Source organism: Gorilla gorilla, chromosome 18 (assembly GCF_029281585.2).
Source record: "Gorilla gorilla gorilla isolate KB3781 chromosome 18, NHGRI_mGorGor1-v2.1_pri, whole genome shotgun sequence".
Classification (NCBI taxonomy): Eukaryota; Metazoa; Chordata; class Mammalia; order Primates; family Hominidae; genus Gorilla; species Gorilla gorilla.
Window position 1 is genome coordinate 97,917,988 of NC_073242.2, and position 16,334 is coordinate 97,934,321.

The following is a 16,334-nucleotide window of genomic DNA, read 5'->3' on the forward strand; positions in this document are numbered from 1 at the left end:
AACACTTTGGGAGGCCAAGGTGGGTGGATCACTTGAGGTCAGGAGTTTGAGACCACCCTGGCCAATGTGGTGAAATCCTGTCTCTACTGAAAATACAAAATTAGCCAGGCATGATGGCACATGCCTGTAATCCCAGTTACTTGGGAGGCTGAGGCAGGAGAATCACTTGAACCCAGGAGATGGAGGTTGCAGTCAGCCGAGATCACACCATTGCACTCCAGCCTGGGCAACAGGGCGAGACTCTGTCTTTAGAAAAACAAAACAAAAAAGAAAGTAGGAAATTAGGTCAGAGCAGTGACAGGCACAGGGTGTCATCATGTCAGGCCTCATAGGTTATTGTGAAGACTCTGGGTAGAACTGAAAGTTATCAGAAGGTTTTGAGCAGAGGGGTGATGTGATTTGACTTAAGTTTTGCAAGATTCCTGCTGAGCAGACTATATGGGGGCGAAGGTGGAGGCAGGGAGACCATCTAGGAGGCTGATGCCATAATCCAGGGGTAAAAAGGTGATGGGAGGCTCAGGCTAGGATGGCAGCATTGAGGTGGTCAGAGGTGATCATGTTTCAAGGTAGAGTCCCTTCAGATTGATGTGTGGAATTAGGGTAAGACCCATGGATGATCGCAAGGCTTTCGGCTTAAGGAGAAACATGGCATTTCCATTCGCCAGTTTGGGAAGGACCATGGGAAGAGACTTGCCAGGCCAGTCCAAGTGGAGGTGTCAGTAGGCAGCTAGACCTGGGTTCAGAGAAGTCCATTTGGCATCTTGCCTTCCCCCAGACTCGGGAGAGGAGAGGTTACTGTCTAGCCCACATGTGCGTGCATCTTCAGAACCCGTGGACTCCCAAGGAAGGTTGGGTCTGTTTTGTCTGGCCAAGGACAGACAGCAGTTCCATCAGCAGGCAAAAAAGTAATGATCCTGAGCAGTGGTGTATGCTCTTAAATCGAACTGCCATAGAGAGATGGCTAGAGGGTCCCCTCTTAATACAGGGTTAACTGTGTGTAGGCATGAGAGAGAAGGCAGCCAGGAACCAGTTGGCCAGTTCCCCCCATGTCCAAATAGCCTGCCAGCCTTTCAGACCACATCACTGAAGCCAGGCCCTTTTAAAATTCCAACACTGGGGCTGGGCGCAGTGGCTTATGCCTGTAATCCCAGCACTTTGGGAGCTGAGGCAGGCAGATCACCTGAGGTCAGGAGTTAGAGACCAGCTTGGCCAACATGGTGAAACCCCGTCTCTACTAAAAATACAAAAATTTGAGATCACGCCACTGCATTCCAGCCTGGGTGACAGAGCGAGACTCTGTTTCAAAAATAAATAAATAAATAAATAAATAAATAAATAAATAAATAAATAAATGGGCTCCTGTAATCTCAGCTACTCAGGAGGCTGAGGCGGGAGAATCACTTGAACCTGGGAGGCAGAGGTTGCAGTGAGCCAAGATCCTGACACTGCACTCCAGCCTGGGCAACAGAGCGAGACTCCCTCTCAAAAAAAAAAAAAAAAATTCCGGCCAGGCGCAATGGCTCACACCTGTAATCCCAGCACTTTGGGAGGCCAAGGCAGTTGGATCACTTGAGGTTGGGAGTTCAAGACCAGCCTGGCCAACATGGTGAAACCCTGTCTCTACTAAAAATACAAAAATAAGCCAGGCATGGTGGCAGGCACCTGTAATCCCAGCTACTGGGGAGGCTGAGGCAATGGCTTGAACCTGGGAGGCGGAGGTTGCAGTGAGCCGAGATTGCACCAGTGCACTCTAGCCTGGGCGACAAGAGTGAGACTCTGTCTCAAAAAAAAAAAAAAAAAATTCCAACACTGCATTCCATGTAAGTTTAGATTACTGTACCCTATGAAAGTTGCATTATCTTGTTCTTAAAGTCTGTGGCTAATTAGGGGACATCTGGTGACTAAAAGAGGGTCTCATTGAAAGACAACATCTGCTGGGAGGTTCCCATCCCGACATCCCGACGAAAGGTTTTCTTAAGCATCAGTACCACCAATCTGGTTAGACTGACAGCATTATAGGTGAGGAGAAGGAAGTCAGAATCTTCTAGGAGGAGGTGTTATAAGCTGAGAGCTGACATGTGGGAGCCATGTGTATGCATAGAGTCTGCCAGGTGAGGAAGGAGCCTGTATGAAGGTTCTTAAGGGGAAGCTGCTGGGGGTATTCAAGGAACACAGAGGAGGCCAATGTGCCTAGACCTTAGTGGGTAGGGGGACTTGGAGGCATAGGCTGGGACCAAATCTTGCCAGCCTTGATAAAGAGTTGAAGTTTTCCTAGGTGCAAGTAAAGCCATTGTAGCATGTTAAGCTCTGGCTACTGAGTGAGGACATCCGCAGTTAGAGGGGCTCTGAGGGCCTGGGGATCTTGGCCCGCTGTGTGGTTACAGAGGGAGCACTCACACTCCCCAACCCTTGCAGTCCTCCTGCTGGTGCTGCTTTTGTTGGTGAGAAAGAAGCGGAAGATCAAGGAGCCCCTCCTACTCCCAGAAGATGACACCCGTGACAACGTCTTCTACTATGGCGAAGAGGGGGGTGGCGAAGAGGACCAGGTGGGGCACTGGGGGCTCTGGGATTGGGAGGTGGATGCCCCTAAGGCCACTGGCAGGGCTGTTGGGTCAACCAACTGACCAACTTAGCTGTGTTGACCAGGCCCTGGCATGAAGCATGCGTCTTCCTTTTCTAACATCCTCCACTTCTCTGGTCCATTGCTGTAGTCTCTTTGGCCCTAGCCAAGTTAACCTCGAGCCTATGTTTAATTTGCTAGGACAAGGGAGGATGGAAACGAGGGTTTTCCAAAATCTGTGACATCATCTGTCTTGTAAGACCTCCCCATGAGCCAGAGTATCCAAAGGGTAGGGGGTGTGGGGTGAGAAGTAAGTGGCAGGGGAGGGGGGGACAGGAGTCCTCAGTCACCTGCTCTCCTGCATTTCCCCACAGGACTATGACATCACCCAGCTCCACCGAGGTCTGGAGGCCAGGCCGGAGGTGGTTCTCCGCAATGACGTGGCACCAACCATCATCCCGACACCCATGTACCGTCCTCGGCCAGCCAACCCAGATGAAATCGGCAACTTTATAATCGAGGTGAGGCGTGGCAGGCCAGTCGAGGGCCACCCTTTATTCAAGCCCAGCACCAGCCACACAGGAGAACAAGCATGGGCCTGGAGTCTTGGGTCTGGGTTCAAATTCTGACTCCACCACCAACCAGCTTTTGACCTCTGGCTTATTTGAGTAACTTCTGGGGTTTGTTTCTTCCTCCATAGAACTCACTTGCAGAGTGGTTAAAAATGATTAGGAGGGGCTGGGCACGGTGCCTCACGCCTGTAATCCGAGCACTTTGGGAGGCTGAGACGGGTGGATCATGAGGTCAGGAGTTCAAGACCAGCCTGGCCAACATGGCGAAACCCCATCTCTGCTAAAAATACAAAAATTAGCCAGGCATGGTGGCGGGCACCTGTAGTCCCAGCTACTCGGGAGGCTGAGGCACAAGAATCGGTTGAACCAAGGAGGCAGAGGTTGCAGTGAGCCGACATCACGCCACTGCACTCCAGCCTGGGTGACAGAGCAAGACTCCATCTCAACAACAACAACAAAAATGATTAGGAGGCTGGGCACAGTGCCTCACGCCTGTAATCTCAGAACTTTCAGAGGCCAAGGCGGGCAGATCACTTGAGGTCAGGAGTTTGAGATCAGCCTGGCCAACATGGTGGGAGGTGGAGGTTGCAGTGAGCCAAGATCGCACCTGGGTGCAACCTATGGCTGTAGTGAATGCCGAGAATGAAGTACTCAGACAGTTCTAGCTGAGCGGGGCGGGGAGCAGTTCCTTTGAGAGAGCGTCACTCTAAGATCTGTCTGCCAGGTATTTATTGAGAGAGCTTGTTTAAACTACAATTTAGACAAACAAGAGACATCCACCAGGTGGCTCTTGGCGGTCGGGTATGAGGCACATATGGCCTTGTAAAAAACACTCAAACCACATTTTTAGGAGGCTGTGTTCAGCGCTCCTTATCACACATACTACTCCCTGTCCTGTTTTTAAGGTCCAGGAGATCTAGTCTTGTGTACCAACAACATGCACACAGCGCCTCAGTATTTTTCCATGCCTCGACCTCAAATGCCTCTTACATAGGCTTGAATGTCTTGTCGTGCGCCCCCCACACCTGGGCAACAAAGGGAGACTCCATCTCAAAAAAAAAAAAAGGCCGGGCACAGTGGCTCATGCCTGTAATCCCACCAGCACTTTGGGAGGCTGAGGCGGGCAGATCACAAGGTCAAGAGATTGAGACTATCCTTGCCAACATGGTGAAACCCTGTCTCTACTAAAAATACAAAAAATTAGCTGGGCGTGGTGGCGGGCGCCTGTAGTCCCAGCTACTCAGGAGGCTGAGGCAGGAGAATCGCTTGAACCTGGGAGGTGGAGGTTGCAGTGAGCCGAGATCACATCATTGCACTCCAGCCTGGGCAACAAAGGGAGATTCCATCTTTAAAAAAAAAAAAAAAATTAGGAATGATTTATTCATTTATTCAACACATATAGCAGTTGAATACTCTGGAGCCAGACTACCTGGGTTTGGATTACAGTTCCCAGGTGATTGCACTTGGGGGGCAAAGTTTGGAGCCTCTGCTGTAGAAGACTTCAAGGATTGAACGAGCAGGCAGCTAGGACAGTGCCAGCACAGTAGTTCCCGACCCTGCCTGCATGTTGGAATCACCTGGGCACCTTCAGAAACCACTGATGCCTCAGCTCACCCCCAAAGATTGTGATATAATTGAACTGGGTGTGGCCTGGGCTTCAGAATTTATAAAAGATTCTCCAGATAATTTAAGTTTCGGAACTACTGACCTAGCATGTAGCGCTTATTAGATAGTGATAGCTATTGTTGCGAGGTGCTAGTCTAATAACTGCTTTACAGGTATTTACTCATTTACTTATTCATCTGTTCCTTTAAAACTGTACGAAGGAGGCACATGTCCTCAGTACCTCCCGAGGCTGTGTCACAGGCATGCATCCTTTAAAAAAGGAAGAAAAAAAGTATTGTCATTTTACAGACAAGGAAACAGGCATAGAGCGGTTAAGGGACTCGCCCAAGGCCACAAAGCTAGTGTGTGGTGCGAGTTCTGGCCCAGGCTGTCTGATTTCAGTCCTTGCCCTTACCCCCTGGCCTGTGTTGCACTGAGCACTTGCTGTCTGCTGGTCCCTGAGTGAATGAATTCTGCATGAATAACGCATTCTTTCATTTCAACCTTCAAAACCTTAGGGGAGGGGAGAGAGGGGCTCACAGAGAGGAAATGGAGGCTTGCAGCTGGCAAGCGGCAGGACCCGCCGCTCCTAACTACCTGTTCTCTGTTGCCGCAGAACCTGAAGGCGGCTAACACAGACCCCACAGCCCCGCCCTACGACTCCCTCTTGGTGTTCGACTATGAGGGCAGCGGCTCCGACGCCGCGTCCCTGAGCTCCCTCACCTCCTCCGCCTCCGACCAAGACCAAGATTACGATTATCTGAACGAGTGGGGCAGCCGCTTCAAGAAGCTGGCAGACATGTACGGTGGCGGGGAGGACGACTAGGCGGCCTGCCTGCAGGGCTGGGGACCAAACGTCAGGCCACAGAGCATCTCCAAGGGGTCTCAGTTCCCCCTTCAGCTGAGGACTTTGGAGCTTGTCAAGAAGTGGCCGTAGCAACTTGGCAGAGACAGGCTATGAGTCTGACGTTAGAGCGGTTGCTTCCTTAGCCTTTCAGGATGGAGGAGTGTGGGCAGTTTGACTTCAGCAATGAAAACCTCTCCACCTGGGCCAGGGTTGCCTCAGAGGCCAAGTTTCCAGAAGCCTCTTACCTGCCGTAAAATGCTCAGCCCTGTGTCCCGGGCCTGGGCCTGCTGTGACTGACCCACAATGGACTTTCTCTCTGGAATGGAACCTTCTTAGGCCTCCTGCTGCAACTTTTTTTTTTTTTAATGCTATCTTCAAAACGTTAGAGAAAGTTCTTCAAAAGTGCAGCCCGGAGCTGCTGGGCCCACTGGCCGTCCTGCATTTCTGGTTTCCAGACCCCAATGCCTCGCATTCGGATGAATCTCTGCGTTTTTATACTGAGTGTGTCTAGGTTGCCCCTTATTTTTTATTTTCCCTGTTGCATTGCTGTAGATGAAGGGTGAGGACAATCGTGTATATGTACTAGAACTTTTTTATTAAAGAAACTTTTCCCAGAGGTGCCTGGGAAGTGAACTGTTTTCTAGATAGAAGGTTTATTGGCATCTAACTCACATACCAAACCATTCACTTGTTTAACGTTTACAATTCAATGGTTTTTAGAATTTTCAGAGTTCTGCAAAAAGAGTGGGCTCTCTTTGCCCTGCTGGCTTCACCCAAGCTTCCTCTCAATGGCAGGGGATACTCAGGGTCAGCTTCCATGCCTAAGTGGGCTCAGGGAGGGGAGACTTGCCCTCCTTTGCAAAGTCAGTTGCTCCATGAGAGAGAACCATTAACCTCTTACCCCAAGGCTGAGCCCCTCCACAGCCCCAGCAAGGTCTCTTCTGGAACAGCGGCTGCCCTCCCTGCAGGACAGTGTGTGACGACTTCCTCTTCTATGCTGGAGGGGTCCCTGTTGAAAGGCAGGGGTTGGGGAACAGCCAGCTCTGCTACTTGCTAGCACATTTTTTTTTTTTTTTGAGACGGAGTCTCGTTCTGTCGCCCAGGCTGGAGTGCAGTGGTATGATCTTGGCTCACTGCAAGCTCTGCCTCCTGGGTCCACGCCATTCTCCTGCCTCAGCCTCCCGAGTAGCTGGGACTACAGGTGCCTGCCACTATGCCCAGCTAATTTTTTTTGAGTGTGTGTTTTTTTAGTAGAGACGGGGTTTCACTGTGTTAGCCAGGATGGTCTCGATCTCCTGACCTCGTGATCCGCCCACCTCGGCCTCCCAAAGCGCTAGGATTACAGGCGTGAGCCACCGTGCCCAGCGCTGGCACATCATTTAACCTCTAGTTGCCTCAGATTTTACATTTACAAAATGGGGAGTTTTTGTGGAGATTAAGTGAATTAATATCTGGCACATGGTCCACGCAATCTGTTAGTTGGTAACAGCTACCATTTATTCAGTACTTTTTAAGGCCAGACAGGACTTCGATTATTTCCTCTAAATCCTCACAATCACCCTCTGAGGGGACTTTCTCCTCTAAAGAATGGCCACATTGTATTTGCTTTTTTAAATGACATCTGGTCATCATCGAAATCAAGCAAAACAAAATTAAGAGAACCTACCCAAGATGTCAGTGAAATTGGAACATTCCTGACAATACCAGGGCATAAATGCAGGAATCAGGAATAGGCAGCAGTGATAGAACCATTCTGTTTGTGCCCTTGTTAACGTGAAGTTCAAAGTCATCTTTGCAATTAGCCAAAAGAATCTGAAGTGAAGCTGAGGAAATTGCTGATGTTGAAATAAACATTTCCTTCCATGAGGATGACTAATTCTGTAAATCGCCTCTGCTCAAAGCACAGACCCTGACCCGGAGTTATCGGTGCCACCTGCTGAATCGGAACCTCTAGGCAGGGCCCTGCTGTGGGTTGACAAGCCCTCCGTGGGATGCTCCTGCACGCTCAGGTTTGCTGCCAAGACTCTGAAGGATGAGGCCAAGGAGCCTGAAGCCTCAGACCTTGGATGGGGAAACCAAAAGGAAATGAAGTTGGGGCTGGGCACCATGGCTCACGCCTGTAATTCCAACACTTTAAGAGGCTGAGGTGGGTGGATCACTTGAGGTCAGGGGTTCGAGACCAGCCTGGCCTGATCCGCCCGCCTCGGCCTCCCAAAGTGCAGAGTTATAGGCATGAGCCACCGTGCCCGGCCTACACACACATTTTTGTACTAAAAATACAAAAATTAGCTGGATGTGGTGGCACGCGCCTATAATCCCAGCTACTTGGGAAACTCTGGCACAAGAATCGCATGAATCCGGGAGGTGGAGGTTGCAGTGAGCCGAGATCACGCCACTGCACTCCAGCCCAGGCGACAGAGTGAGACCCTATCTCGACAACAAAAGGGGATGAAGTCGGATGAGAAAGCTCACCTGTCCTTGGTCCATGGCACCCTCAGGACAAAGCCGCCTCCTGCCTCTCCCACTGAGCTGGGGCCTCAGATTCCCCTCTGCCAGGGCTGTCTTTGCTGACAGGGAGTGTGGGAGGATTGGGTATGTCTGCTAGCAAACACCTGCTGCCTGTTATCTTCAACTCCCTTCAGAGAAGCCTGGATAAATCAGAAACTCTATCTTCAGCGGAGGCTAATCATGAAACCAAGCAGCCCCTGTTTAGGCTGGCCTTCCTCCCCTGAGATATTTGGAGGAAAAACAGCCTTTCCCAGCCTCAACTGGCCTCGGTGGATGGATGTAGAGTCCCCCAGCAATGGAACCAGTCACCAGCCCCCGAGAGGTTTAGAAAGAATCAGAGCCTGGGCTCTGTGATGGGGACAATATTAAGTCACTCTCTCACTCTGGGCCTGCTTCTCATCTGCAAAACAGAAGCTTAGGACTCTGATCCTTAGTGCCTGTAATAAGTAAAAGTATTTGCATTGGTAAGACACCAGCGCTAACCACGCAGAGTGGACACTAACCAGAAACAACTGATGTGCTGGCCATGATGAGGACCATCGGTCCTTCGAATTTTGTGTTTCAACACTTTGGTGTGCCTCCTTCCAGGATCTGTTTCTCCTGTGCATTACACACAATTTTTTTTTTTGAGACAGAGTCTCACTCTCCCCCCGGGGCTAGAGTGCAGTGGCACGATCTCAGCTCACTGCAACCTCCACCTCCCGAGTTCAAGCGATTCTCCTGCCTCACCCTCCCAAGTAGCTGGGATTACAGGCGCCTGCCACTATGCCCAGCTATTCTTTTGTATTTTAGTTAAAAAATATTTTTGGGCCAGGCGCGGTGGCTCACGCCTGCAATCCCAGCACTTTGGGAGGCTGAGGCGGGCGGATTATGAGGTCAGGAGTTCGAGACCAGCCTGGCCAAGATGGTGAAATCTCGTCTCTACTAAAAATACAAAAATTAGCTGGGTGTGGTGGCCTACGCCTGTAGTCCCCGCTACTTGGGAGGCTGAGGCAAGAGAGTCACTTGAACCTGGGAGGCGGAGGTTGCAGTGAGCCAAGATTGTGCCATTGCACTCCAGCCTGGGCGACAAGAGTGAAACTCCATCTAAAAAAAAATATAGATATATCTATAGATATGTATATTTGGTAGACACGGGGTTTCACCATGTTGGCCAGGCTGGTCTCGAACTTCTGACCTCGACGAGTGATCTGCCCACCTCGGCCTCCCAAAGTGCTGGGATTATAGGCGTGAGCCACTGTGCCCAGCCTACACACATGCTTTGCATTATACCTTTTCATAACATGGCATTTTGACTTACTGTCCCCAACACATCCAGTTTGGATGTGTTATTTAATGTCACCACAATCCATAGATATTAGTCATTCTAATTTTTTGCCCTTAACAATGTCAAACAACTTGCAGCATCCACTTGTGCAGATGCTTCAAAGCCAGTCCTGCATTCTACGGTGGGGTCAGGGGCAGGAGATGGGGATCGTGGTCCCGGTTGAGATCAGGGCTTCCTTGAATGTGGGGTTCACTCTTGGATGACTGGCCCTTGAAAGCACCCCTGGCACTCATTCTATTAAGTGATCTTTTCTCCCAGACTTTTAAAAGGCAAAGTCCCAGAATCCAAGTCCAACAGAAAAGAAAAGTGGAGCTTTGGCCAGGTGTGGTGGCTCACGCCTGTAATCCCAGCTCTTTGGGAAGCCAAGGCAGGAGGATCACCTGAGGTCAGGAGTTTGAGACCAGCCTGGCCAACATGGTGAAACCCCGTCTCTACTAAAAATATAAAAATTAGCCAGGTGTGGTGGGGCATGCCTGTTATCCCAGCTACTCGGGAGGCTGAGGGAGGAGAATCGCTTGAGCCCAGGAAGCAGAGGTTTCAGTGAGCCGAGATCACGCCATTGCACTCTAGCCTGGGCAACAGAGCATGACTCCATCTCAAAAAAAAAAAAAAAAAAGTGGAGGCTTACTGGAAGAAGGGGTCGGGGGTACCCAGAGAGCCTTCTCTCTAGCCTCATCCTCCCAGCTTGTATTCTTATGAACCCCCAAATCCAGAGCATTTTGAAAAGTGCCCCAATCCCTCCCTGACATTTTACAGATGGAAAAAGAGGCTGAAAAGATGGCACTCCCTATGGCCCCTCCAGTGGGGACAGAGATGGGCCAGCGCCCAGGCCTCACTTCATACCATGCCTTTTCCCTCGTCACTGACGATCTTTTTTTCTTCCCAAAGGGACTAAAGGGGCTACAGATAGGCCCTGTCCCCACAGTGCGCTTTCCCAGTCCCTAGAGAGGCCTGAGGAGGGTGGCATGCTCTCATTCCTAGATAGTTGGTGAGGAGCTGGGGCCCCGAATTCCCGGCCCCCCATTTCTAGGCATGGACCTCACTCACTCACTTCTGGGCCCACAAAGGGACTCAGGGAGAAGACCCAGCCCGGGGACTGCTGGGGGGTGGCCACTCAGGAAAGGGCCCTGAGGCGATGGGCCTGCCATTGAAAGTGTGGGAGCAGTCACCCTGGGAAGCCCCTTTTACACACAGGGAAGCCTGTGTGTCCAGTTCGAGGCTTGCTGGAGAGCTCCAGGGAACAACTCCCTCCAGGCTAAAGGCAGAACCCACCTTCTGGCCTCCCGTTAAAACAGTCCCCCCAGGAGAGTACAAGTTCAAATCCTGGCACTTCTAGGCATGAGGCCTTGGACAAAACACATAACCTCTCTGTCTCCGTTTTCTCATCTAAAATGGGGGAGTAGGCTGGGCATGGTGGCTCACACCTGTAATCCCAGCACTTTGGGAGGCCGAGGCGGGTGGAACACCCGAGGTCAGGAGTTTGAGACCAGCCTGGCCAACATGGCGAAACCCCATCTCTACTAAAAATTTAAAAATTAGCTGGGCATGGTGGTACGTGCCTGTAATCCCAGCTACTTGGGAGGCTGAGGCAGGAGAATCTCTTGAACCTGGGAGGCAGAGGTTGCAGTGAGCCGAGATCATGCCACTGCACTCCAGCCTAGGCAACAGAGCGAGACTCCGTCTCAAATAATAATAATCATAAATTAATAAATAATAAAATGGGCAAGTAAAAGAGTTAATATCTGTAAGGGCTTGGAAGGGTGCCTGGCGCACAGGATACTGTGTGTTGTCACTACTGTTGTGGTAGTGTAGGGACTCACAAGGCCTGCTAGCGCTCCCTGGGTGGAAACTGCACTTCCCAGCAGGAGGAATTCCCTGAGATTCCCCAACCTGCAGGGAGTGCCAGTGTCAGGTATGATTTCCCTGAAGGCTCTTTCCGCACGCCCAGCAGAGGGCACCATTCACTCAAACCACCGCCACAGCCCATAGAGCTCCCAGTCCAAGCGCCAGGTCTGCAGGGAGGGAGGGAGAGAGGAAGGGAACAGTGGCACTGGCTGCCACATGCCACACAGGGAGTCAGCTGGGTGGCCGGAACGGCCTTGGACACTGATGAAGACAGTCAATATGGAGTCAGTTACATGTTCTCCCGCCTCACAACCCTGGGGAGAGGTTCGATGGTTCCCTTTTATTTAAAGGAAATTGCAGCCAGGCGTGGTGGCTCACACCTGTAATCCCAGCACTTTGGAAGGCCAAGGTGGGAAAAATCATTTGAGCCCAGGAGTTCCAGACCAGCCTGGGCAACATAGTGAGACCCCATCTCTATTAAAAAAAATTTTTTTTTGATTCATCTGATTGTGGTGACACACACCTGTGGTCCCAGCTACTGGGGAGGCTGAGGAGGAGGATCACTTGAGCCTAGGAGGTCAAGGCTGCAGTGAGCCGTGATTACACCACTGCACTCCAGCCTGGGTGACAGAACAAGACCCTGCCTCAAAAAAAACGAAAAAATGAGAGAGAGGTTAATGGCCACATACGATCAGGAAGCAGCAGAGACAGTTTTGGGGTCTAGAGCTCCTTGATTGCCAGGTGGGCTCTTTTTACAATTAAGGATATAAACTCCAGTTGCAGATGGGGCCGTGGGGCAGGCAGGCCGTAGAAGGTGCCCTTCAGGTAATGCTTATGGCCTCCTGCAAGGTGGAGTTGGCCTCACTGACTCTGAGACTCTGTAGCCCTGAAGCACAAAAGCCACAGCATTCCCAGCCACTTCTGGGGTCCCCTTGAGTATGTGGCATCATCTAAGGCTTTTTTATTCATTCGTTTAACAACTTCATTGAGCACCTGTTCTGTGCAAGACACTTTTTTTTTGGAGACACAGTCTCGCTCTATCCCCCAGGCTGGAGTGCAGTTACGCGATCTTGGCTCACTGCAAACCTCCACCTCCTGAGTTCAAGTGATCCTCCTGCCTCAGCCTCCCGAGTAGCTGGGATTACAGGCGCATGCCACCATGCCTGGCTAACTTTTGTATTTTTAGTAGAGACGGAGTTTCACTATGTTGGCCAGGTTGGTCTTGAATTCCTGACCTCAGGTGATCCACCTGCCTCGGCCTCCCAAACTGCTGGGATTACAGGCGTGAGCCACCGTGCCCAGCCCCAAGACACTGTTCTTGGTGCTAGGGTTATAGCAATGCAGAAAACAGTAAAAAAGCCCAGCGAGCCGGGCGCGATGGCTCACGCCTGTAATCCCAGCACTTTGGGAGGCCAAGGCAGGTGGATCACGAGGTCAAGAGATCGAGACCATTCTGGCCAACATGGTGAAACACCGTCTCTACTAAAAATACAAAATATTAGCGTGGCGTGGTGGCACGTGCCTGTAGTCCCAGCTACTCGGGAGGCTGAGGCAGAAGAATGGTGTGAACCTGGGAGGCAGAGCTTCCAGTGAGCCGAGATCGTGCCACTGCACTCCAGCCTGGGCAACAGAGCAAGACTCCGTCTCAAAAAAAAAAAAAAAGACCCCAGCACTAACATGGGGGCTGCAGGCAAATATATGTGTAGGGCCCACATACCAAATGTGTCAAGATCAACATCACAAACTCCTAAGTAAAAGATACTCTATCTTTCTACTTGGTGTATCCTCACAGTGATTGGGAGAGCCAGATTTAAATCTGAATTCACAGACACCTAGAATACTGGGCTAGAGTGTGGCTCTGTGGGGAGGGTGAGTCCCAGCCCAGGAGCAGCGGCCAGTGCCCTGCTCTACCCAGCCCAAGCACCATCCAGCACCACCAGGCTCCTTGTGTGGCACCCCAACCCATGTGTCCCAGCTCCCTCCACTGTCCCCCAACACAGCCTTCCGTTGACCACCCCATGGGCCTTGGAGTACACACCTGGGCTGTGCTGGCTGCCTGGGGACAGAACTGGGGAAGGCCTGAGGGACAAAGATGCTGGTTCTAGTAGTCACATTTCCTTTTTTTTTTTTTTTTTTTTTGCGACAGAGTCTCACTCTGTTGCCTAGGCTGGAGTGCAGTGGTGTGATCTTGGCTCACAGCAATCTCCGCCTCCCAGGTTCAAGCGATTCTCGTGCCTCAGCCTCCTGAGTAGCTGGGACTACGGGTGCACAACACCACACCCAGCTAATCTTTGTATTTTTTGGTAGAGATAGGATTTTGCCATGTTGGTCAGGCTGGTCTCGAACTCTTGACCTCAAATGATCCGCCTGCCTCAGCCTCACAAAGTTCTGGGATTACAGGCGTGAGCCACTGTGCCCGGCCAGTAGTCACATTTCCTTAGCTCTACGAGGAGGGGCAGAAGGGCAGGGTAGAGGCCCTTGCTGCCCAGTCTAAGGGAGTTTTCAATGAGAAACAGACCATAAACAAGACAAATCAGTAAAATACGTGGTCTAGTAAAAGGTGAAGCATGGAGGAAAATGGAGCTGGGATGGGGCCTAGGGAGGAAGGGCCTGGGGGTAGGGCTCAGTTCTGGGAGCCAGGGAAGGCACTGCTGGGAAGGTGGCATTTGGGCAAAGACTGGAGGCTATCAGGGAGCAAGTATGCAGTGTCCTGTCTACATAAAAGGAATGGCAAGGGCTAAGGGTTTAGCAGGGTCAGCAGGGTTTAGCAGGGAGGCCAGTGTGGCTGGAGCAGAGGGACGGGTCGAGATGGGTCGAGAGTGTGTGCAGAGATGAGGTTGGACAGGTAAGGAGCCAGGGGCCCAGGCGCCCAGTCCTGGGTGTCCTCCTTCACGCCTGGGCTGGAGGCTGAGTTCAGGGCAAGGCCCAGTCCTAGGAGCCCTGAAAAAGGCCTGACTCAGCTCCATCCCGGGGCTGGCAGAACCTGGTTCCTCCTCTGCTCTATCCTCAGTCCCTGAGGATGCAGCAGGGCCTGTCGGGGCCTGTGGGCAGCTGCAGAGCTGGCAGGCGGGAGCTAGGAGATTCCTCTCTCGGGGAACCGGGGAGCCTGTCTGAGAGCGCCCTGTAGTCTGGTAGGGCGGTGGCTAAGACAGCAGCCCCTAAAGGCTGCAGATGTGGGAGTGACTCACCACCCTGGCCTCTCAGTGGGCTGAAAGGAGACCCCTAGGAGGCGATGGTGGAAAAGCACTCTGTTTAGCGCTGAGCCTGCAGTGCAGTTGGGGATCGCCACGTGGTCACTGCCAGCCTTGTCCTCGCTTGGTATTAGGCCCTCTCCAAGTTAGAGGTGGGGTGGGGAGCCACCCCTGCATTCCCTGTACCCACTGCCCAGCAAGCGGCAGGGGTGTGGCGGGCCGGGGAGGAATCTGAGAGGGGCAGGGCGGGTCAGGAATGCCTGGGCTCCGTTCCAACTTCTGTCCCCACTGTTGTCCATCCGGTAAACCACGGCCAGCCCATAGCTGACAGGGCAGGGCGCTGAGGCTTCTGTGTGTCCTCCAGGAACCTGACAACCCAGGCACTCCAGAAGGACGATGCCCACTAATTACAAGAATGATAGACTGGGCGCAGTGGCTCAAGACTGTAATCTCAGCAGTTTGGGAGGCCGAGGCGGGCCGGTCACTTGAGGTCAGGAGTTCAAAACCAGCCTGGCCAACAAGGTGAAAACCCATCTCTACTAAAAATACAAAAGGTAGTGGGGCATGGTAGAGGGCGCCTGTAACCCTAGCCACTCCGGAGGCTGAAGCAGGAGAATCCTTGAACCTGGGAGGTGGAGGTTGCAGCAAGTCGAGATCCCACCACTGCACTCCAGCCTGGGTGACGAGCAAAATTCCATCTCAAAAAAAAAAAGATAATTAGTAGGACTTGAACAAATTAAGCAGTTACCATGTGCCAGGCAAAACGCTGAAGTTTCACTCCAGATCAAACCACGTTTCCTCAGAGCCTCTGCACTTGCTGTGCCCTCTGCCTGGCATGCCATTCCCCTAGATTTCTCTTGGCTCCCTCACGTCCTTCAGGCATCACCCACATGTCAGCCTGTCAGAGATGCCAGCCCTGAAGGGGACTGCATCCTCCTTAGAATTGCAGCCCTGCACCCCCCAATGCTTTATCTTTCTTTCTTTCTTTTCTTTTCTTTCTTTTTTTTGAGACCGAGTCTCGCTCTGTCGCCCAGGCTGGAGTACAGCGGCATGATCTCAGCTCACTGAAACCTCCACCTCCCGGGTTCAAGCGATTCTCCTGCCTCAGCCTCCTGAGTAGCTGGGATTACAGGCGCCCGCCACCACACCTGGCTAATTTTTGTATTTTAGTAGAGACGGGGTTTCACCATGTTGGTTAGGCTGATCTCAATCTCCTGATCTCAGGTGATCCACCCACCTCGGCCTCCCAAAGTGCTGGGATTACAGGTGTGAGCTACCATGCTGGCAGATTTTTGTATTTTTTAATTAGGTACTGGGTTTCACTATGTTGACCAGACTGGTCTCAAACTCCTGAACTCAGGTGATCTGCCCACCTCAGCCTCCCAAAGTGCTGGGATTACAGGTGTGAGCCACTGCACCCAGCCTATTTGTTGTTTTTCTGGGACAAGGTCTCACTCCATCTACTAGGCTGAGTGCAGTGGTATAATCACAGTTCACTGCAGCCTTGACCTCCTGGATTCAAGCAATCCTCCCACCTCAGCCTGCTGAATAGCTGGGACTACAGGTGTGTACCACCACCCCCAGCTAATTTTTTGTTTTTGGTAGGGACGGGGTCTCACTGTGTTGCCCAGGCTGGTCTCGATCTGGCTTCAAGCCATCCTCCCTCCTGGGCCTCCCAAAGTGTTGGGATTACAGGCACGAGCCCCTGCACCCGGCGCAGAAGCACTCTTGTCAATTAGAGTGCTGGCAAGCAAGAGAGGCAAGCTCAAAAGGTGACCGGAGAAGGGTTCATGGAGGTGCAGTCTACAGTGGGGTGAGCAGGGTTGCACAGTTTGTCTCTTTTTTTGAGACAGGTCCCCCTCCGTCACCCAGGCTGGAG

At 51.9% G+C, this 16,334-nt stretch overlaps 1 protein-coding gene across 3 annotated transcripts in view; it reads left to right on the top strand.

Annotated features, from left to right (window-relative positions):
- The window catches only part of CDH3 (cadherin 3), a 54,168-nt gene extending 47,970 nt beyond the window's left edge, over positions 1–6,198 (top strand). For 2 of the 3 annotated variants that reach the window (XM_004057869.5, XM_055366264.2), the window contains 3 exons: positions 2,416–2,546; positions 2,935–3,081; positions 5,354–6,198. In XM_004057869.5, coding sequence (XP_004057917.4) covers positions 2,416–2,546; positions 2,935–3,081; positions 5,354–5,563 — 488 coding nt within the window. In that variant the 3' untranslated portion in view covers positions 5,564–6,198. The other variant, XM_055366265.2, reaches the window with a different exon arrangement.
- The last annotated feature ends 10,136 nt before the right edge of the window (positions 6,199–16,334 follow it).